At 45.4% G+C, this 23,447-nt stretch overlaps 1 protein-coding gene across 1 annotated transcript in view; it reads left to right on the top strand.

Annotated features, from left to right (window-relative positions):
- The window catches only part of LOC8041586 (high affinity cAMP-specific and IBMX-insensitive 3',5'-cyclic phosphodiesterase 8B), a 450,039-nt gene that overhangs the window by 404,126 nt on the left and 22,466 nt on the right, over positions 1-23,447 (top strand). The window contains exons 10-14 of the mRNA XM_042288919.1: positions 339-419; positions 3,625-3,692; positions 17,590-17,763; positions 19,037-19,094; positions 22,279-22,408. Coding sequence (XP_042144853.1) covers positions 339-419; positions 3,625-3,692; positions 17,590-17,763; positions 19,037-19,094; positions 22,279-22,408 — 511 coding nt within the window. The remainder of the gene's footprint in view (positions 1-338; positions 420-3,624; positions 3,693-17,589; positions 17,764-19,036; positions 19,095-22,278; positions 22,409-23,447) is intronic.

Here is a 23,447-nt window from a genome sequence, read left to right as displayed (position 1 = left end):
TCAGGTTTAGTTATGTCTGCGATTCACCAGCTTCTTTTACTCTTCCGTCAAACCAGACGAGCTAACGCGTCTTACCTAACGCTCACAGTAACGCCCCCTCTCGACGCCCGGACAACACGCAAGATGGCTAGTACACTTCCAGACGACAGGCTACGCGGCACACGACGCTATCGTCGCAATGGGATGGAAATTATTCTTAACTGGGAAGCGGCGGGAAAATGTTGCAACCGCAAAAAGAAAGAATTCAACGAAAGAGAGCAACGCGCGCCAGATTCCGTCTTGTTCGAGCAAAAAGGAGGTTTGGATGGCACCGCCGCTGAATTGCACCTCTCTTGTAGATGGCCTGCCATATCAGCTTAACACGAGCCTAAAGAGCTCTAGAAAGGCATCTTGTGATGTTCGTTCCTTGTGCAGCGAGGGTGAGTCACTGAAGGCTTTTGGACCTTTTTACCTGGCTGAGTAGATGCCTTTAGACCGCTGTAGATGTCTTTTCTTCTCTAGATGATCCACTGAGCGCATACAATATGTAGCGAAAACGGAGTCTACGTTAATTCCGACCCCTGCCAACGTGACGATTCGATGGATTACGGCGCATTTCTTCTGCGTCCGTTGGTGAAAGCAAACGCCACAAGACGACGAACGCCGTGACGATCCGCTACGCTGCGTGACTGGCTTGACACTCGGACTTGACGCTGGTTCTTACGGCCCCGTTGCCTTACATTATTCTCAGGCTTAGGCCTAGCTATCCGGGCTTCGCTTCAAGGAGTAGCTGTGCACGCCATGTATACGAAACCCGAATGTCTCGATCACACGAGTACCCCCGTGTGATTGGGCCTTTAAAGTGAGGCAGTATTGCTGAGGTGCTTGGTCAAGGCTATGGTTTTCTTCTTTCATTTCTGAGGGACATTTTTGAGCGAACAGTCAGTCTTTATCGCGCTGTACCCGCGCGAACGTGGTCTCAGAATAGCCTCATCTATAGAACGTTCCAACTGTAGAAACTAAAGAAGAAAACCCGTGAATGCAATACAAAACGACAGCAAAAATAGCCCACCAGCATTTCTTCTTCGTTTTTTTTTTTTTTTTTTTTTTCTATACAGGCCGTAATAAACGGCCCTCCTTTTTACTCCGTTTGCCACCCACAAATATTAGTTCACCGTACCAATAATTCCCTTCTGTGGCACTGCAATCTTTGTCTACTGAGCTGTGAAACTCGTTCTGGGCATGCGCGGCAGCTTTCCTCTGCGAAATATTAGACTCCGCGCATCTGTACAGAGCTCGTCATTGTTGGCCGAGTAATTAGCGGTGGAAATCTGTATACTGGAGAGGCCTATAGCACACAATCTGAGGAAGGTCTCTAAATATAGGAGAGAAAGAAATAGCCGAATTATTCTAACGCGCCATTCGACCGCATCGGCCATACTTCGAACGACTTCTTTTGTTTCTTTGAAACACATTTTGCGACGGCGAACTGTAAGTTCCGCCGCCTTCCGACGACGTTCCAGCGGTTTCCCGTAGAGCAGCCATAGCGTAACCTAACATCCGTGGAAGCATATTCTAAACGAGCCGACTAGGGTGCGCAAAATTAAGGCAGCGCATTTTCATCTTAATAGGCCCATTCAAAAGGCCATCGAGCATTATTGGTGGTCGCCACTTTTAGGGCTCAAGCACGTTTTGACCAATGACTGCGATTCTTGACACGAACAGAACGAGTGGATAGAGGGCGTTAAACCGATCTTAGCACCGCCTTACAGTGTATATACGAGTCTAATTGGGAATGACCGAAGCGCGTCTAGCGGTCAATAGTGTACAAACACTAGAGTGGTAAAAAGGATGAGAACGGCAGGGAGGAGTTTCAGTTGTCGGAACTTCTACGGCCCACCGCCAGGATCGCGACATCCGACAGCGTGACACTCCGGCTTTTGTGACGTCATTTTCTGCCGCTTCAGGAATAGGGCGCTCAAAGCGCGCCAGTCGGAGACGCGTTCCAGGCACCGTAGCCAAAGCACGACGGAAGGCAGCGGGTGCGCGCTGGGGGCCGGGCGTTCGAAAGACACGCCCTGCCCTTCTCACTCTGTCAGTGGCTTTAGCTGCAAGTACACTGCGTCCACTCCTTGCAAGAGCATGGTGGGGGCCAACACTGTGCTGTCAGGCTTTCTTAATGCGTAGAAAAACTCTCCCGAATTGTTCTTGTTTTTAGACATACACCGAACTCCCAAAAGCAATTTTTGTGAACTGATTGGATAGGACGAGTGTGTCGAAAAAAAAAAAAGAACTTTCCGCGGAAAAAATATAAAAGATAGTGCGCGGTATTTACGTCGCGAGACAAATGTTGAGTTAGGAGCGATTCTGATATTTCGGCACGTCGATCCAAAATAGAAGGGTGTTTCGGCCTTGTTCCTAAATACACCGAACTTAAGAAATATATATATATATATATATTTTAAGAGCATGATTGCTGTAACAAACAAGGACATTCTAAAAAAATAAAAAAAAAATATATATATATCGTAATATGTAGTTGTGAGACTCATTTTTACTTTGGAGAGACTTTGAAACGTGCTTCGCCGTTCTGAAGTAGAAGCACCAAACAGGAGCACGTCGCGAGACTAAACTTAAATATTGCGGTTTTTTTTTTTTTTTTTTCCTATTTTTAAGAGGAGTGCCTTTTTTTATAATTTATTTCTTATGGGCCAAGCTTTGTAGGAAGGTAGAGATAAAGTGCATTTCTGCCTGACTGGCCTACGTTCGATTTTGCGGCATACGGTTCGTTCTTGGAACGTATGTCCCAAAGGAACACGAAATTCAACACAAAGAAAAAACGTTTTGTTAAGTTCCGCGCTCCTTTCGAAAATGTTTTCCTACGAGGAACTTGCTCGTGGCACGTGTCTTCCGAGTTCGGGCAGCAATGGTTTCTCGGTAAACCCGTAAAAAAAGCGAAACGTAAAGTGCTGTGAAATCCGCGGCGACGAGTTGGTATGTTCATATATTACCGGAATAAAAAAAAAAGTCCATTAGCAGCTATTGTGAAACCTGGTTTACCGATCCTCTTGTTTTCAAAAATGCTGCTTTATCTTCAACTCCATAAAGAAGCTTTTATAGGAAGATGGGTAGGCTAAGTATTAGCTAACCATTCGTGCACATTCCCAAGCTTGTTTAAGAAACAGATTAAGAACTATTGGCGCCCGGACGTGAGGCGCTGAAAATGTCCTTTAATTCTGGTGTAGACGCGGGTTTGATTTGGCGGAATTTCACGGCACAACTTGGTTCCTGCGAAATTAAAACTCACAACACGTGCTTTCTACTTTGTAACGGCGGTCGCGTGCAGTTTTAAAGCTTCAAATATTTCTCAAAACAAAAATAAATCAAAACTTCAGGTAAAGATACTGAAAAAAAAAAAAAAAAACAAGTACTCCGGAGTTGAATATTTGAGCTTTGTATGCCTGCTCAGTGGAAATTAGAACGCCATTTAGTACAATTCAATATAGTTCCTGCCTCGATTTCGGGGTTATAGTGCCGCATGACCTAGTGCTAACGTTGTCCGCTATGCGTCTTAGAAGCGCATGGACTGGGCGTTGGGTACGTTTTTATCCAACGACGACGTGTCTCTTTTTTTCTTTTTTTCAGTTGGGATGAACAGAAGACAATCATTCGCGAAGTTTCACGCGATGACGATTGAGGCCCCCATCACAAAGGTAACAACTTCCTCACCGCGTGTCCAGAACCAACAGCTATTTTCGGAATGCCCGTATACGCATGACTGGGCCAATATCTGTCATATCAAAAAAAAAGTTTGGCGCGTTATTCATGCATTACGCAAAGTAGTTCTTACGATATATGGTTGTCGAAGGAAGGAACAGTGCCCTTGGCATTGGAAACGTATATACGCTTCGATAAAATAACACAGAGAATCAAAGATGATATATCGTAATTCCACATATGAATGGAAAAATTGGTAATTTTCCGTGAGAAGCCGGAACCTTTTTGCTGCATTTTTTTAGTAGAACTTAAAAATGCCCCGCATTTCACACTGTCCTAAAATCCCCTATGTAATTCATAGCGGTATCGAAAAACAAGGCACGGGGATGCACGAAGGTCGCTGGTGATCGTGTGAATCGCGATAGTACGCCATCTTCTATCTAAGCATTGCGGGAAGCGACCGTCGTTCTTGCAGGAGATCCGACGCGCATGCGCCGCTGTGCCACTCCCCTTGATGGTAAAATATTGCGAGAAAAAATTGCTTGCCAGAAGTGAAAAAATAAGTTATTTCAATTATCTTCAAATGATACGTTATCCAATGATAGAATTGCTGTTGAAAGCTTTTGTTTAGTGAAGGCGACGGTCACACGAGCCAGAAAGCCTGCAACTCGCAACAGTCGAAAAACAGAGCAACGGAAGATTCTAAATTTGGGCAGGAGCATGTTGGTAAACGTAAGCATCGCCAGGAAAAAAAAATATATATATACTGTTTCTTCATTACTTTCGGTGCACTGAGTTTTGCCGCAGTCGGTTTTTATGTTTTCAACTTAGACACATTTAATAACGTATTTCATTGGAAGTAAAATTTATAAACATATATACCTATATATTTCTGGGAGGGAAAATTAGTTGAGCTTAATTGATGTGATTTGCAGGTTATGTATAATGTGCTTTCGGACAGCAGACCTGGGATATTAGATGTGTGAGCAGAGCCACATATCGTGGTCTGCGCGTTGACTAAATTTCCTTTAATAGCCTTTCTTTTTCATTTGCAGCAGTAGTGATCATACCGAACTTTTCTTACACACACCCTCCGCCACCGGTCAGCGTGAGCGTGTCCCGCATTTTGCTAGCAGGAAAGTGGTCAGCCTATTTTTGAGGTGCCTGCGAGTATAGACAACCAGGCCGTTCTGATGGAGTTTCCACGTCATCGACCGAAGGCTGGCGCGGCGCACAGATTGAACACAGGGTATGCGTCCGCGTTCGGCTGGAACGTGTGACGTCACTGATTGAGCAACGGCCTAACGCTGCACTCGTGCCTGACATCTGACCCATGCTGGAACTGGGTGTGTGACGTCGAAACTACGGCCTTAACTCTAGAATGGCGCTATTGAATCTTCTGCAAGGTATAGAGACTCACGTTATACATTAAAGACAGGCCCTATTCGGATGCGTCATATTTTATACATCTTTGGCTTTATTTAGGCCGAAAAAGACTGAAATGTCAGTGACCCAAGGTCTCCCTCTTCACCGAACCCTCAGCACAGTGCCGCGCTGAGGACTCGACAAATTTTACATATATACTTTTTTTTTTTTTTTTCTATTCGTTTAAATGCTTCGAGGACTCTCCGGGACGCTCTGAACGAGGTTTTCGTGACGTCGCTCGTGCCCTAGTCAAAACAAGCTATGTCAACCTAGTCTCGAAAAGCTGGGATTAGCTAATGTGCTTGTTCGCAATATTTGTTTTGAGTGGAATAGACGATATACGAAATGAAGAATGCCATTTGCGCGTCGAGAACTACGTTCGCCATCTTGGTAGTGGCAAGAAAACAAAACCAGTGACCCGACGGGCAGAGAACCCGTGTAAGCAAGCGACCCCGCTTCGTGCGAGATGCGACGAAAACGCGTTGCTGCGTTGTGCTGCGGAAGCCGCGATATTCGCTCTTTCTCGCGTGAGTTGAAACATGGTGGCGCTAGTCAATGGATGGCGCCACTGAGTTTGTTGTGAAAAAAAAAAAGGCGGGTAGCTTTGACTTGTGCGTGACGTGAACGCAAGCGTGAACGGGGTTCACATTTTATTTTATTTGTTACTTTACACGCAGCTTCTGGAAAAAAACAATAGGCGACAACGTGAAAGAACATGCGGACGTTATCACACGGCGCGAGCCTATTTACAACTGTTGAACTTAGGGAGCCTTCATGTGCGCTTTGCTAGGGTGATGCCATCCTTTGTAATACCACTCGCCGACAAACCAGCAGCCATTTTGTTCCTGGGCGATAATCCGTGGGGCTTATAACCCTCCGGGAAACAAGCACCTTATCTCAGAAGTTCGGAGCAGCGTTGTGGAACCCACGGAGGGGGGATTAGCATTTTCCCCCTCGGATGGGATTACCGATGGACACAAAGGCCACTTTCCGGCGCGCGGGGAAACAATGAGAGAAACAAAATGGCGGTGGAAGAGGGTGTGGGAAAGGGAAACAGGCAGTTGGCATCACTCTATGCGAAGCGCACATGAAGGCACTCTAGTTGAACTGGGCCCTAATCTTTTCACGAAGTTTTACAGGTTTTGTTTTTGAATTTTTGTGTTTGGTTTTTGGTTTTTGTTTCTGGTGCATGCTGTACTATCAACCACCTTTTTTTTTTCTTTTGATGCTGAAGCAGCTTAATGTATGCGGACGAGACCAAGGCTGTGAAGCAAGGCCAAAATATTCGTTTTAATAATCCACGCCCCCAACCATCATTTAGTATACGTATTGCTAACAGTGAAAGACAAAATCTGAAAACACAATAAAATCCTTCATTTGAATGCCATCTGTTATAAAAAATCATTACTTTCAACTTGCCAGAAAATCATATAATTTCTTAGCAGCAATTCCTATACACTTCAACTGGCGTCGCAAAACGAGGTTTGTAAAGCACCTCTACAACTGCACGGTAGTTTGTTGATAAACATGATATTATTGAAGATTTAAAGCGCAGTTCTGTAGAATAGAAAACACAACAGACACGGACGACGTTGCTGTTTGCTCTAAAATCTCACCGAGACGGGCTTTTTGCTGTCTTTTTCGTCGAACGCCACGTTCGATTACATCACTTGCTTAGCTTTATTGCAGTGAATATAACTTCTGGCGGCGGGAAAAAAAAAACTACACTGCAGACATCGGGTGAAGCAACACCGGTGACGGCAACTTTACCTAACAATCTTTTTTTTTTTTTTTTTGTCGCAGCCGAGATTATGTTTTGTATAGTGCAAAGGAACCTCGGGGGGTAGTTTTGGGAAAGTCCATGCTGCAATTCTGCCAGGGTTAGAGAAATCTTCATTAACCGGTGCGACATCCATTTTCATTTTTTCCACGCACAATCGCTCAGTGGAGCCTGTTAACTAAGTCTTTTTTTATTCGTGACGACGTGGGACCATTTATCTCAGGAAATGGTCTTGATTTTTAATGTTGTTTATGTTTAATGTTTATGTATTTTCTTTATTGACAGCCCAGGTTGTATATTCAAGTTTTCTGTTTTTATTTTATTGAGCGTATTAATCCATGGGCTGTACCTGCTATAATGCCGAAGTTTTTCGGCGCTGCAGGTTTTTTCTGTAAATAAATAAAAACTGTGCTTGAGGGCGGTTATCTGAAACCAATTTGAGCTGTTTGCAACGCCTGAAAAATATTGCCCAGGGCAGTTTACTTTGAAAGAACTAGGAACTTTCTGCCAATTAAAATGCTCGCCAGTAACAAGTAAAAAAAAACTAGTTTTCAGTTGCGTGTATTGGAGATGGAGCAGTATACCGCTAAACAGTAAGGCTCCATGCGTCTTCGCGTCGAAAAAATAATTGAAAGGGTCTTCAGAGATGAAGGGCATGACGGCCTAGTTCTCTGTCCACGTTGGGTGATCGGGAGTCCGAAAATAATAATAGAGTTGTTTAATCAGAATCAGTGGCAGAGCTTCTCTGCCCCGAAAATGCTGAGAAACCGAAACTCAAGAAACTTTACGCTAACAAGATGGCCGCGCAAACAACGCTGACAGACCACCCGCAGTTTCGCATATCGTCTCTTGACTGAGCGGATTTGTCGGCAAGGAAAGTACGCACGAGTGTTCCAACGTCACCATTCTGAATCATGCCGTTGGAGGATCAAAGCACTAGCTATACTTCGATTCAACTTAACCCTTTCAAACGCTATGTACACCATGTGTAGGTATAAAACCTTCGCCTTTGGGAAAATACCTTGCATATTCTTCACAAACAAAGATTGTGAAGAAAGCTTTTTTTCCCACGATAAATAAAGAGTAACGTTTGATAGGGTTAAGTCCGGGTGCAGCCAGAGCTACGAGCCGACACAACTAATCGAACAGCGTCAAAAGCCCAATAATATGGTGCTCAGCGTATTTCTGTACTTATGTGCTCTTTTATGGTTAAACCAATAATGAATGACGAAGTCCCAGTGACTTGCGTTTCAGTATGTGTTCGTGGTTGTATATGCCTTTCACTGCGGTCGGACGTATCATGAAGCGAAGTATAGTCGCTAAGGGGAGCACAATGTGAGAGTCATCGTGCAGACAGCGGTGATCGTCCGTTATCACTGCAGTCATGCGTCGCTAACTAATCGAGAAGTAGTTACTGGAGAAGAAATGGAACAGTCAAGGCTGTTTCAGACATTTCTTTGTGGGTGTGAGCGACTACGTTATCCGTTTATCACTGTATACGAAGAGATAAGAAACTGGCGGCTTCGGTTGGCTATCCCTGGTTCGCTTCGGGTCCTGGACTGGGCACATCGGTAGTTTAGCTCCCTGTTACACTACAAGAAATTAGTCCAAATTGCGAGCTAAAAACATCTATGTAGTTTTCGTATAAGTCTCCTCAAGATATTGGATGCTAGGGAAGATCAGCCATCTGTATTGTCCTTATTTCTAACTTTCTTTGTCCACTTCCCGCCCATGGAAAAGCACGGCGAAAGAGTCGAAGTGCGCATCTGATCTCGCTACGCCGCCGTCTCGTTCCGCACGATAAAGTCCGTCTGCTACGGTCAATGTCACCATGGCAATGAAGCGTCTTCTTTATAGAGGAACGCGCAAACGCAGCGTCTGAAGCATGGAGGCTGGGAGAAGAGGCGACATACCGGCTCAATCATGCCAAACGAAAAAATCCCAAGTGAAGCCCGAAGTAGAGGTCACGGTACGTGGCAACGTCCCGAACGGTGTCCTTTCCGTCCAATAAGAATTTTTTTTTTCGGTTTTAGTCATTGTTGGGGGCGTGATCCTCCAAACCAGAGATTTCCCCCGGCTTAACCTCTGGTGGTATCGATTATGTCGCCTCCAGAAGCTTCCTACCTCCGTGGTCTGAAGCCAGCAACGGGAAACGCCATCTTCCGAATGTCGTCGCGAACCAGAACGCGGCAACGCTAGCGAAAGTCGGACGCGCCGTTGTAGACGTTGACGCTGAGAGCGGAAACCGGTCGCTAGGCGAACCCTTAGCGCTTTCAACGAGTATTGGTGCAAGCACGGGCCTAACATAATAGAGAGCTTTCGTAGATCGTTCTCGCCATCCCGCCACGCTCCCCGGAACCCGCTATGATACTCGGAACTCCACAGTCAAGGCCATCGACGCGCAGGGGCAGTAGCGGCTTCTTCGTTGTGGAGTGATCAGCAGAGGTGGGAACGCGGTCTACGAAAACCCCCTAATAATAACGCTTTCCCGAGCGCAGCGAGGGGTGACCGCACGCACCACGGTGTTTGCTAGACCAGGTTTGCTAGGCTAGGTTGGTTCTGGTTTCGGCGCGCTCGTGGTTGTGTTGGTATGTTATGTAGGTTCGGCTGAATTTTTTGATACAAATGTGCCTCCTGTGATACGCAACTAACGATATAGTGGTACTGGGCCACTTAAAGAACTACGAGGTTATTTCGAGATTAAATTGTGGAAGTCTTTTAACGGACATCTTCATATGGTCATGTTCGCCGTTCAGCCAGTTTCGGCGGCGAAATCGTCTGAACTGATACGGGAGGAGGGTTATTGTTACCTACAGCCGCACCTGCTGTTATTAGTTTACATAATTTAAAATTAACCAAGAGGCTAATGCATAGAAGCATGGTGAAAAAGCAAGTTGACAACCTGATTAGCTATGTGTTTAATCGCTGAGAACAGATTTACTTGCAAGGATACGCTCACTCTTCAATCTTCGAGGACACTAACCTTTTCTGAACATCACCATATGGAAAACCCTCCTGTAATGACACGGAGAATGTAACAACAAAAAAGTTTCCACCTGTCTTTCTTTTTAAAAGAAATTAAGGGCTCGAGAGATGTTTCGCTGACCGATTGTAGGCCGGGTAAGAACGTTTTTTTAACTATCGGCTCTACTGAAGTATCCATCAAGAAAATTTCGTAAGGTGGGCCTTAGGAAATAAACTAAATGTCATGAGTATATTTTTTACAACTTATTCAGGATATGAGATAAGTGACAGACGCGTCAAGTGAAGTACATCTGTTTTCCGTAAAATTTGCGAAATGAAATCAAAGCGTAAGGAGAAGGGGTGTATTTCAAAACGTCCTATTCGTATTTGAGCCTTGTACATTTCGACCCATCCTCATTTGGTCCTTCTCGTTTGAACGTTCCCATAAGATCCGAATCGTGTTTTTCGCAACTGAACCCATTCTCATTTCGCCCGTTCGCGCTACGACCGAATAGCACTAGTTCGGCATGCTTCTAACGTCGTTATGCCTTCGCGGCTTTGTTGATGAGCCTTACCTTGCTTGGGCAACAACATACCATCAGGTATATGTTATGTGTAGAGGTACGCACTGAGAATCGTACAATGACGCCTGCTTCCCTTCCTCTAAGCAAACGAGAAAAAAAAAGCGATGAACATTTAATTTGGAAACTTTGTTTGAACAGAAATAGCATACATAATAGCAGTGGCTCTCAACCATTGATGTTTCGCGGACCCCTTGTAGAAAGGCGGAGATGATGGAGGACCCCGTTCGGGGTGAGGGGAATAGAAAGGTATAGGTTATCATGATAATGATTTAATAAATGGATATAACTAATTGCTAGTGTGAAGTAGACTTATCTCATTGACATACACACTAGGGTACTCTCCCGAAAATTGGAACGTTTCTTCTCAACGTGAAGAAAGAATTAATATTGCCGTGCCTGACTGATGAGACAGGGCTTCGCGGACCCCTAGGATGCCTTCGCAGACCCCCTTTTGAGAACCACTGCATTATAGAAGTGGTGGCATTCTGCCAAGTCGAGAGACCTCAAACAACGTGACATTTCGGAATATGATCTGGCTGCGATAAATATTTGGTCTGTTTTATTGTCAGTTAGTAGCTTTTCAGGACGAACTCGACGCACTGCTAAAATCCTTAGCAGAGAGAGTATGCCTGTAGCGTGGCAAACACACACACTCACACACAAATTTTATCAATGTATTTATTAATATTACCCCAAAAAACGATTTTGGCATAGAAAGAGTAAAATGCGACGGGTCAAAGCGAGTTATTTTTTGAGAATGGCTGTTTTGAAAAGGGCCAGGGGAAAAGGGCGAAACGAGAACGGGCCCAAATGAGGAGGGTTGGAATGCGAACGACGAAACGGGAAAGGACCAAATGCGACAGGTCCAAGAGAGAAGATCTTTCTGAGAATGGTTGTTTTGAGAAGGGCCAAGTGAGAAGGTCGAGACGAGAACGGGCTCAAATGATAACCACCCAGGAGGGGTGACCTCTGGCGAGTTTAGCTCACTGTTGTGCCCGTTACCGAAAAAAAAGTAACGAAATAGCGTTTCTCGTTAGTTTGGTAAAATTTAACGCGATATTGAGCTACGTTACTTTTTTTACAAACGTAACAATATACCGTTACCGTTACTTTTAAAAAATAACGAACGTTACTTTTACGTTACTTTTGTGTTTGAGTACATATGTTTGGCAGAGATGTGTTCGCTTACAAACATGCCTTCGGTCTCGTGAAAGAGAAAACTATTCAATATTAGCCCCCCTGCTTAATATATTAGATTATAACCATGGTTTACATGTTTGCGGAATGCGTTCTGGGAGCAATAGCACTGGCATAAAGCAAGGAGGGCAGTGAAACATCAGCAAGTTCTAAAAAAATACCCGCGATCTGTAAACATTGTGAAAAGCGAGCTGAAGAGAAAACTAATTATAATCGAGAAACTCTTGATGCGCTTTTTCAAGTTAGAACTAGACGTCATTGATGCGCGAAGCAGCTTAATTTTCGGCATGCAGAGTAGGCATTGAAACTGTAAATTATCTGATTCCGTCTCCTTTAGTTCATACATTTCCTTCAGTCCTGGCCATGGCGACGGAGTTTCGTTATTCATGTCTACAATATTCATGTCCATCTCAGACACAGAATGAGTCGGAGATGGTAGTCCATCGGCTTTTATAAACTCCAGCATGCGAACGGGGACTGCTGGGACACAACCAGCCAACCAACACCCCTGATCTTTACGCCGGTTTTAGTAACAGTCCGGTTCATACTATTACCAGAGGCTGATTTACTTCACTATGTGGAACAGGACACCGGTTACCAGCACACTGGCTATAATCTATTGCTGCATCTTATGAGCAGTAGCTCTTAGTTTTTCTGCGAACAAAAAGAGAAAAAAGTTTCGTGTTTGTAAGTTCTCTTTCCGGGTTTAAAACGTTGACGAAAATAATCCCTGGAGAAGGGGAACAAGAGGGACAAAGGACAAACACAAATCTCCAAACACAGCTAGGTGACTGGTGCGCGACCGAAGCTTCACCTTGTTGGTGTTAGACTGGTGGCAGCTGATAAAACCCGTTTGCTCTACTGACGTCTAACCCCTGGTTAGCTCAGTTGGTAGAGCGCTCCACCTGTAATGGAGATGTCCCGGGTTCGATACCCGGACCAGGCAGATTATTATCGGTCGCGCACCAGTCACCTAGCTGTGTTTGCAGATTTGTGTTTGTCCTTTGTCCTTTTTTTTCTCCTTCTCCAGGGATTATTTTTGTCATGCTTGTCCAGCTCGCTTGCACCTTTGCATTTAATTGCATTATAATTTATAACGTTTTCATTTCTTTTTTTTATTGTGTACCTTAGTGAAGTAAAGACTGATCAAGCGAAAGATTCTTCTGTGTACAAAAGTGGTCCAGGAACTTCGAGGCAGCGAGGGGGAGAGCGGGGGTTAAAATTTCCACAAAGGGTGTTTTTTCTTTTTTTTTTTTCTTTTTTTTTATAACTAGAGAAACGAGCAAATCGCTTCGCCACTATAGTCGGTTACAAGTCAAGAAGGTAGGAGAAGCTCCTCCCACAAGTGTGATGCGCCCGTTTCAAATCTCTCCGCAGTCGAAAGAAGAGTTCACTTGAAACGCTCCTTGTTCCGCTTCAATGGATTCCCTCTTGTCTCCGATCCCACTTTTTAAGAAAGCGACCTTTGTATTCATCGGAGAGGGAACTGAGCCCCTGAAAGCAGCCTTTGTATCCATCGGGGGGGAAGCTAATCCCCGAAAGTCGTATTTGTTTCCGTCGGTGGGGGAGAACTCTAATCTCCCTCTCGTGGCTTCCACAATGCTAAGTCAAAGTCGAAAGATAAAGCAAATATGTACAGAAAGGCAAGACCCTCCTCGCGCGTTGGCCGCGACGTCACGGAAACGGTGGGACGCCATTGGATGCGGAGGTGGCGGAGGGATATCTGATTCCCTTTGAGCGGCATTTGCCGCTACCTTCTTAACCTGTAACTGACTATAGTTGTCCACTGTTTTAAACAAATGCCTCCCCCCCTTCTCCCCCCCCCCCCCCCCCCCCCGCTGTCCACCTCTGCTGCACAAAGCAGAGGGGGAAGAAGATGGAGGGGATGGGGCAGTAACGCGGTCGTTCGTTCAAGCCTTGTTCGTGGTGGCACTATGGAAAAAAAAAAAGGACGACGAACGGAATTAGCTGGTAGCCGAACATTTGTTTCGCCTTCGAGAAGCGAGATAATATGGCCTTTTAACGAATGTCTCTTTTAATCAGAAAGGTTTCTTTCTTTTTTTTTTTTTTCAAGTTTATTGTGACGGATGCTGGTTCCGTGCAGCGATAAGCTTGTGCAAGATATTGAGATGGATGGGTGAATAGATGGACTGATAAGTGGAAAACCCACCGTTTTAGAAAATCGAAGGTTGAGAAAGCAAGATACGGCATTGCCTGGGCATTGCGGGCTCGAGCGCAAGTAGTTGCCCCTCGAGCAGAGAAGCTAGATTCTCCATTGAGCTTAGTGACCTAAATTTAGTTCCCCTAACGTCTCCAGCTTTGTGCACAAGATTGCTATTCTAAACGTTAGATCAGGCGTCGTGACGTTTTCCCAAATACCTAATGTATTGCACCAGTTTTGGTCAAAAGTAACGAGTAACGTAATTTGATAGCCGATACCGTAAAAAAGTAACGGAAATACTTCACTCGTTAGTCATTCAGAATACTGACGAGTACGTTACTGCGTTAGCGAAAAATGTAACGTGTTACTAGTAACGTGGTTACTAGTAACGCGTTACCTCCAACACTGGTTTAGCTGAAGTCAAATGCCAAGATCTGTGTAAAAAGATTTTAATTTGCTTAAACAGATCCGTTCTTTTTTTTACTTTCGGCGGCGTCCCCAGCCTCTAAAAGTAAATCTGATATCGCCAACGCTGCACTCTTATGATTTCTATACAGGCGGCCTCTTTTGGGCATCACATACTGCATGTACCTGAGGCACTCACAAGCTGTCTGTGACATGTTTTTCACTCAGGGAGCCCTATCCCTTTAGATAATTATTAAAACACCTGAGTGACTGTGGACATGGGACCGAACAGGATATAGTTCCTTTAAATGCATAAAAAAATAATCCATCAAGCGCATGTTTATACCGCAAAAACGATTCCACCATAAAATCAAAAGCAGCTGTTTCCTCTTTTTTTTTTTTTTTTTTTGAAAGCAGAGCACAATGTTTTCGAGGGATGCCCATAGTGACTCCTTGCGTTGACTATATTCGCGCGTATTAAGATCCTAAGCGCGCGATAATAAATATACCTCGCGCTTCTTATTTCGAATGTTTCGTTACTATCCCTGAGAAACATTGCGCTGTCATAGGTAATTGGTTCTCAATTCTCGTGCGGATGTACCAACTCAATGTGCGCCAGTGCTAAGGCTGATTTCTGCGCCTCTTCTAACCTCCGCACACGTATCCGGTACGCCGGCGATGGAAATAGTCAGAACATGTTATAAAATCGTGGAAAAGTTGAGCATACAATGACGCCATGTTATGAAGTAGTAAGGATAAGCATCGAATGACACTTTACTGAGCAAGACAAAACACTGTGATGACACGTGACGAAAAGCACAAATACAACGCATTCTCCAAGGCGTGGTGGCCAGGGGGGGCTATGTTGCACGTTTTGGATTCCCAGGAGACTAGGGAAAAGGAAGTGACGTCAACAACGCTCTTTGGATGTTGATTGGTGGAGTCGCTGATGACGCGTTGCGTGGTGCTGCTAAGATACGTTCATTCACACCTACGTCACTTCCTTCTCCCTAGTCTCCTGGGAGTCCAAAACGTGCAACATAGCCCCCCTGGAGCGTCGAGTTGTATCCAGCATATGGCGGCCGCGTCTCGTGATTCCAAGATGGCAGCGCCCATTCGGCGGACGGTTGAAACACTGATCTCTATTGCAGTAGGCTGGATCGCGAATCGGGAGCCCGTCGGTGGCACCACCCGCGGCCATTGCTTGACACCAGGCAATACACGTAAGACTATGGGAGAAACGTGTGCACGGAAAAGTAGGAATATTGAAGCATCTACGAGGTGCTCGAAGGCGAGTGTGTTATGATGTGCTGCGGTCATGATATCGGGTGTTCAGAGATCGAATCAGTATCTGTCAAGCGTTCGAACGCCGATGAAAAAAATTAAATGTGCCGGAGCACCACCGACTTGCTTCAGTTGCTAAATAAATGACACGTTCAACAAATGAACCACACACTCCGAGTTTTAGCTCGTCACAGAAGCCCTCCCTGCAGTTCAAAGCAAAAGCTTGCACCAGAAGTTCTTTGTACAAGCGCTTGAGACGATGCATATGTCCTCAGTAGATGCCTTCTAACTTATCGTCTGCTAAGCTCTGATGAATTCGGGATCACGAAAAACTCCACATTGACTCTCGGCAACCCTTGTATCATTGAACCGAATCCTAGTTTAGGCTCAACAAAGCCGCGACCCTCGACCCTCAACCACGCCACATTTATTTAGAAAAGAGCGGTATTGTAACGCGTTTGATATTTGCGCCCAGAATATTACCTGTCATTCCCGGAAAACACGATAAAAGTTTCATCATCGAGAACAACCTACTAGGGTAAGATATTGCAGTTTTCCCGGTTTCTCCGAGAGTCATATGCATTAGCTCGTGTCAAGCAATGGCTGCCGGTGGTGCCGCTCCACCCCAGCAAGAAAAGCCTCGATCCTCGATCCAGCTTACTACGATAGATGCCAGTGGGTGGAAAGGTCTATTGACATTCGGCTACGATAGCAGACGCACATTATTGTGCGGAAGGAGACGATGGTGTGAAGGGATCAGGTGCATACTTGGGCTTTTTTGCCATGCTTTTGAATGGCCGGAACGCGAACAAAAATAGTTCAAAATGAGAACTTAAAGGGACACTGTCGTCAAGCTTTTCATTTGTACATGACATATGAGAGCCCAACTACGCAGAACAAATTTTCTGCTCGAAATTTGTTTTTTTTTCCTCCCGAAAACCGACGATCGAGAACTAACCGGTCTGAGTCGCGCTCACTCTCTTCTCCGTGGTCACGTGCCGTTTTCTATGGTTTAGACACAATCACCAAGTATAAGCAAAGTCGTGGGTCATCGAAAGCACACACTCAATATTAAAAATAAAAAATAAACATTCTCCCCATCTTTTGGAGGCTTCCAAAAAGCTGCAAATATGTTGATTAAAAAAAAGTTGCATAACCACGTGCGTCCGCCAACTCTCTCTCTCTCTCTCTCTCACTCTCTCTCTCTCTCTCTCTCTCTCTCTCTCTCTATCTATATATATATATATATATATATATATATATATATATATATATATATATATATATATATATATATATATATATATATATATATATATATCCTCCTCAGACCAGTTTCAGTTTCGGTTTCGAGCAGTTGCGTTTTTGTCTTTATTAAAAATGTACGCGACGCTGTTGCAAAACATTGATTGGGGAGTCTACTGACACCATAATAAATCACCTGGAAAAAAAAACTATCTTGGGCGGTGTAAGTGTCCCTTTAACGCAGATGGTTGATTTTTTCCGGCGACTAGCATTTTGACTAGTTTTTCACGAAAACCATATTTTAATGCTATAGCATTATCAAACTACTCAAAATTTTCAGCTGTATATATTCTGGCCTCCTAATGCGTAGTAGGTATGCGCAGTAGACCATTTTAGCTCGCTGTGCTTCCACTCCACTGAGCCGCGCGTATGCGGAGCGGCAGTACGCACTCCTTCACATTCGCACCCACTTCGACGGACCTGGGGCGGTTTGCTCATCTGGCGGCCGCGGCCGCGGTTGCGGCCAAGAGGGATTTTTATGTCACGTAACGAGCTCCATGTGGACATGGAAGTACCTAGCATTCCTGCCTAATGGCAGAGAAATCCGTATCGCTTCGAGAGGTGCAGACGATGTTTAAATGGCGATTGTGGGCGACGCAAGCCTACATCGGAGCAGCCCCTCTGTTCCCCTCGCCGTGCAGTTTAATGTGGGATAACCGCGAGCTCATCTGGGATTTTCCGGGAAGGTCTATTGCGTCGGTTGCTGATGTCACGCACATCCGTCCGCTGGTTCGTTCTTGGTGTGAATACCGCTTTGGCACCCTGATCAAGCGACGGGCTGTCCGCAGGTCATTAACATGCTGGTTGCCACCCAAGAGAACAGCCCTGTGTTTGTCGTCCAAGCTCTGGACCGCGTGCTTGAAATCCTCCGGTCCACGGAACTCTACAACCCGCAGCTGGGCGTAGGCCAGGGAAAGTCAGAAGACCAGATGACATCCGACCTCGTTTCAGGACTCATCACGGTGAGCCACCTGCCTCGCGTACCTCCTAGTCCGCCCAAGTCGACCAAGGGTTTTCTTGCACGCGTTACCGTAAAAGATAAGCGGGTACAATGGGCATTTTCACTAACCTCTACAGTAAAATTCCGTATGAACGCCCTCCCCAAAAGATCGCCCACCCAGTTTCTTTCTCTCATTATTATAACAAAAATTCGAAACATCACGCACCCCCCCCCCCCCCCGTTCCCGTTAAACATCACGCAATGTCGGACGGGGATCCTACCAACCGCGCGATCTGCGGAGCCGGCACGTGTGACAAACGAGTTTGTAGCGGTTTCCCGCGTGTTTGTCGCACCGGGTGCAGACTATCTAAGAAATTACCTTATTTTAAACCTAAATTTGTGTTTGCGTACCGGAACGCTAAACTGATGCGTCCGCAATCTACGGTATCCGTTCCTGTGACATCCAAATTTGTAGCGACCGGTTCTCGCGGGTATTTCTCTTTTATCTTTTTGCACCTTAGCACGCGAATTTGCCGCGTTCGCAATCTGCGGTATCCGTTCCCGTACGTGTCACGTGGTTCGTTGCGGATGCCCCGGAGTTTAGCGCAAATTTTTGATGAAATTTTGCTATCGCACCCTGTAAGATTGCCCACTCCATATTGTTCACCTTTGCCTCTTCATTTTGGGCGGGCGCTCTTATGGAAGTGGGGCAAATATGGGACACAAGTACCACAGTTGATGTGTAAAGCGACACGGGAAGCGCATCCAAATTTAGTGGTTTTCTTTTTGGGAAATAGGAATGCCGTAACATGCGGCGAACGCCTTATATTTTTGTAATGTACGCTGATTTAGTGGTCTTGATGATGCCCCGAACGTTTCTAATTGAAACTATACCTTTAAATGTACTAATTAAAACGTTAATTACTCATAAGTAATTGGGAACTTAATTATATCCAACGTTAATAATCTTCTTAAATAGGTCCTTTGGCAGAAACCCATAAAACGACTTTTTTAATGCCTAATTTATGCACGAGCATTGTCCCCCGCATTTTGAGAAATACCCTGTACTATATCCCAACATACTGTTTGTTCTAGGTAATAATTATAATTATTATTATTATTATTATTATTATTATTAATATTATTATTATATCGGGAATATCCTACTTATAGCTAAACAGTTGAGGCGGAACCCGTGACAAAAGTTTTACCTCCGAGTGTATTATGTTTATATACTAAAATCATGGCGAGCGTAAGCTTATTTGGTACGTTAAGAAGAAATCTCAATTTTTCAGACTGGACAAAAACCAACTGGCGTCCGAAGACTCTCGCACGAGACGGGAGTCGTGAAAGGTAACGCATCACTGCGCTCTTCTCGCGCTTGAGCTGTGCTCATTGTTCCACACGTCGGCTAAAACACTGGGCACTGCGGTTTCTTCCGATCACACTAGATCACTCGAATTATACGACACCAAAGGCGGACGCGGTTGCTGCAAAGAAGTAACCGCGACCTCTAGGATTAGTTCAGTTGGGCACGGGGCATCAAGTCACGTGATCGCCAATCATTGACTCGTTTTAGACATACCATATTCGTGAGGGAAAAAAACTGTGGTTTTCGGCCCCCGCAAATAAACTACGCATTGCAGAAAGCTGAAACTCCGTTGGCGTGCAAATGTCTCTGTGGTGATAGAACGCCAAGGTTTGAAAAACATGACGTTCCTGAATAAAAATGTGAGAGAAGGACAAAACATTTTTACGAGCTCACGTGCACCTAAGCCTAACATCGCAAGAACGATGCATGACGCTGTGGGCGAGGGTTTAATGCTGCGAAAACAACTTTTTCATCGCGAAAGACAGCAATAATTTCTTTCGTCTTGCCAAGTGTTGTTCACTGATATAAATGCCGCGTGCGTCCACGATGTCGTTCCTAGTATAGCCGACATTAGGCTTAGGTGGACGTCGGCTCATGGAAAAAATTCGCCGTTCTCGTTTCTCTTTTGATCCGGTCACGTCATGTTCTCAAACTTTCGCGTTCTATCGCCACCGCTAGAATTACATTCTCACGGCGTTTTAGGTTTCTGCGATCTGCACTTGACCTACACTGGCCGAAAAAACGTAATTCACTTTTATCACGACATCCGATATTTTAGTAATAGCAGAACCTGCTGCCGTAGTTCAAAATGACACGTACAATTAATAGCTCCCGGGGAGCAAAAAAGTGAGACAGAGCAATGAGGTTAAATGTTGTGGGCTACCTCCAGTTACGACGCACACCACCGTTCATCCATCCATCCACTGTCGTCCCACGCTTAACGTGTGTCTTTGTGTTTCATGCTGCCCCCAGTTCCCGATGGAGGTAGGACTTGTTGTTATTGATGTGGTTGTTTGTCCTTGAGTTGTTGGCGCGTAACCTTGTAGAGCATTCGCCAAGGATCAGTGCGATATTGATTTAAAAATAAATGAAGGTCACTTAAGTACTATACTTGGTATAACTCCTTGGGGCAATGGAGTCGAAGCTATGGTTACCGTGCGCTCGCGGAGGAACCGAGCAACCTATACCTTGTTCCCGTCACGCGAACATCCAAATGCCTTGGTGCGTTCCTTGGCGTACGGCTGAAGACATTTGGAGCGTCCTTATCCGACGCTGCTGTACCCCAGCGCTATTTCTACTCGGTCGATTCGACTCGTCCACAAAGCACCGAAGCTTGGAATTAATTTTAAACTGCTATATCTCCTTAAAGCGTCCTCTTCGCAGCAGGGTCCAAATTTAAGTCATCCTGACACCGACCCCGAAAGATATACTCATTTCATTACTCTCGTTCTGATATATGCCCTTTTTTATTGCGCGAATGTGACTATACGAACGCATTTGATTCGAGTAACCGGCACTATTAGCTACAGTGACAATAGGATATTGGTTAAACAAAAGTAATTACAGTATTGTTTTTTATGTTAAATTTTTTTCTAGGTAGTCAAGTTATCAAAGCTCGTATATTTGTATGTTTATTTCTGTGCATGGCTTTGTGTGCACGTGTGTGTATCTTTGTATACATTTGCCTTTCTCACTTTCCTGCGATAATGCTCTCTGGGCGCTGGGGATGAATTTTAATAAATAAATAGATAAATACTCCCGTGAGGTGCAACCAAAACAGTCTAAGGTAAAGTAAGTCGTTCTCCAGATATCTGAGCGCTAAAACCTCCGAGCGACAGAAAGCGTAAATCATTCATAAGTCCCTGAAATGCCAGAAAAAGTTCTCCCAAAGTATTATCGCCACTTTAAACACTACTCTATAAGGAAAACAAAAGTTCGACGATCAATCGGATTCATCCGATTGAAACGCGTCAGTATTTCTATCGGATGACGGCAGTAATGTTTGGAGGTGAGCTAGTCGGCGGTGCATAGTAAACGTATACAATTGAAAAAGCGCAAACGAACACAAGGGCAAGTAGAAAAAGGGACACAGACACAGCACTGACTCACGACTTACTCTCTTTTTCGTCTTTTTAAAACACATCAACATAAGAAGACACAGAAAGGAAAAAAATGAAGAATCCTACATGAATGACATCTTCACTGTCACGTGCCATCCGAAAGATTTCTAACAAAAAGTACCATTACAAAAAAAAAAAGAACAATGTATAGTTACATATTTCTATACCATTGAATTTCCTTTTTTATTCGTTTTTTGTAATGGTACTTTCTGTTAGAAATCTTTAGGATGGCACGTGACACTGAAGATGTCCTACCCATGTCGGATTCTTCCTTTTATTTTTCCTTTCTGTGTCTTCTTATGTTGATGTGTTTTAAGAAGACGAAAAAGAGAGTAAAGCGCCGTTCACACATATGCAACCGAGTAAGACCGAGAGAGGCGAGACTGGTTTTGAAGCCTCTTACGACGTCTTAGGCCCGGATGCGCTGCAGCGGAGCTGGACCTAAGACGTCGCAGGAGGCTTAGAAACCGGTCTGGTCTTTCTCGGTCTTATTCAGTGGCATATATGTGAACGGCGCCTAAGTCATGAGTCAGCGCTGTGTCTGTGTCCCTTCTTCCTCTTGTCCTTGTGTTCGTTTGCGCTGTGTTAATCCTGTGTTTACGGATGACGGCATTTCCATTGGAAGAAAGCCGACGCGTGAACTCGGCTTTCTTACGTCGTCGCTCTTGGATACGGTCAGCTTGAGCAAAGAACCACATTCATCGCCGGAGCGGCAACTGAGCTGGGCCGCATTCTAAAGCGGCGTGGCGCCTCCTCGTCTCTGGCTCTGCGCCAGCTATGCGACGCTCGTATTGGTCCGAAGCGCTGACGTCAGCACGCGTCACCCTCTCCCTCTCTCCCCACCACTATGGTGAAACATTGAATCAGTAAACGCGATAGTACCTCCTCACCAACCCACTCTCCTCGGGACGTCATGCATGGTGCTGACAAACGGACGCACGAACTCACACCGGTGGGATTTGTGAAAACTAGCGCTATAATGCTACCGCATTAAAAATTCTGGTTTCATCAATTCACACGCTTGTTTTATTCGGCGTGTGGGCAGTGAACGTGACGACGCCGTCGACCACGCTTCCCAGTCTGTCGACAGCGCCGTCCAAGATTAAAGACCTCCTCGAGAGCGACGTCAAGTGGGAATTCGACATCATTGAGCTGGAGACGCTCTCCGGACGACGGTAAGCACCCCTTATAAAAGTATGGTTTATGCAGGCACGCAGAACGACGTATAAATCGAACCTGGGATCGAGCACTTAAAGGCCTACCCAAACAGAGCACGTTTTTTGCAGTCGCAGCGTTTGCTGCGACTGCATCAATCATTGGCGTTTTTCTCCTTTTCCAGACAGCCTTAAAAATTCATTTTAGAGCGCAACTCTTGAGGAAAAGGAGGGGAGTGTACGGAGAGGAGGGTATACCCCTCCTCCTCCTCCGTATCTTCTCCTCCCCTTTCCCTCCCCTCCTCCTTCTTCCTCCTCCTCTCCTTCTCCTCGAGGGGGAAAAGTTATTTTCCGCTTCCGTACTTGGACATACGCCTGGAGCGCACACGTGCTCGTCACGTGGGTCCGGACGGCCACCCGCATGCTCTGTTGTCTGTCGTTAAGGCCTAGGCTCTGGTTGTCAATCCCCAATCTCCCGAAAAGAGAAGGGAGGGCACAGCAACCAGGAAGCGATGAGGAAAAATGTGTTGTTGCCTGGTTAATGTCCTCCGTGAAAACGCACGCACGCGCAACAACCTTCGCGTTTTTATTGTTTTTTTTTTGTTTTTTTTTTGCTGGGCATATTTTTGTTGTGTCCTGTTTGGACAGCTTAAAAGGCTGTCCGAACATCGTCTCGATCCTCGCGGTAACCTGTGGCGTGAAGTCCCAGGTTACCGGGAACTGGGCCTGTTGAAACAAACGAGCCGAAGTGTCAACGCACTCCGCCCGTGACGTGGACTAACGCGGCGCGGCATTCCTTCCGAGATGATGCCGTCCAATTTGCGCGCTGCGTTAGTTTGACGTTTGGCAAGATACGCTAAAGCACTGCGACGGTTGCGTAGCAGTGCGGAGATGCGTTGTTATAATTGCTTCTGTCGCTCTTATCCCACTTGGGGGGGGGGGGGGGGAGGAGGGAGGAGGGAGGGAGGGGGAGGGGAGTGGGAGGCCTTGTTTTTTAGGTCGCATTGAATCAGAGCTCAAGCCAAAGACAACCCGGGCCGGCAGGAAGGCGCGACAGCTA

Source organism: Ixodes scapularis, unplaced genomic scaffold (assembly GCF_016920785.2).
Source record: "Ixodes scapularis isolate PalLabHiFi unplaced genomic scaffold, ASM1692078v2 PGA_scaffold11__112_contigs__length_91849675, whole genome shotgun sequence".
In the NCBI taxonomy this organism is placed as follows: domain Eukaryota; kingdom Metazoa; phylum Arthropoda; class Arachnida; order Ixodida; family Ixodidae; genus Ixodes; species Ixodes scapularis.
Note: the sequence above shows the minus strand (reverse complement) of the source record. Positions and strands in the feature narration are given on the sequence as shown.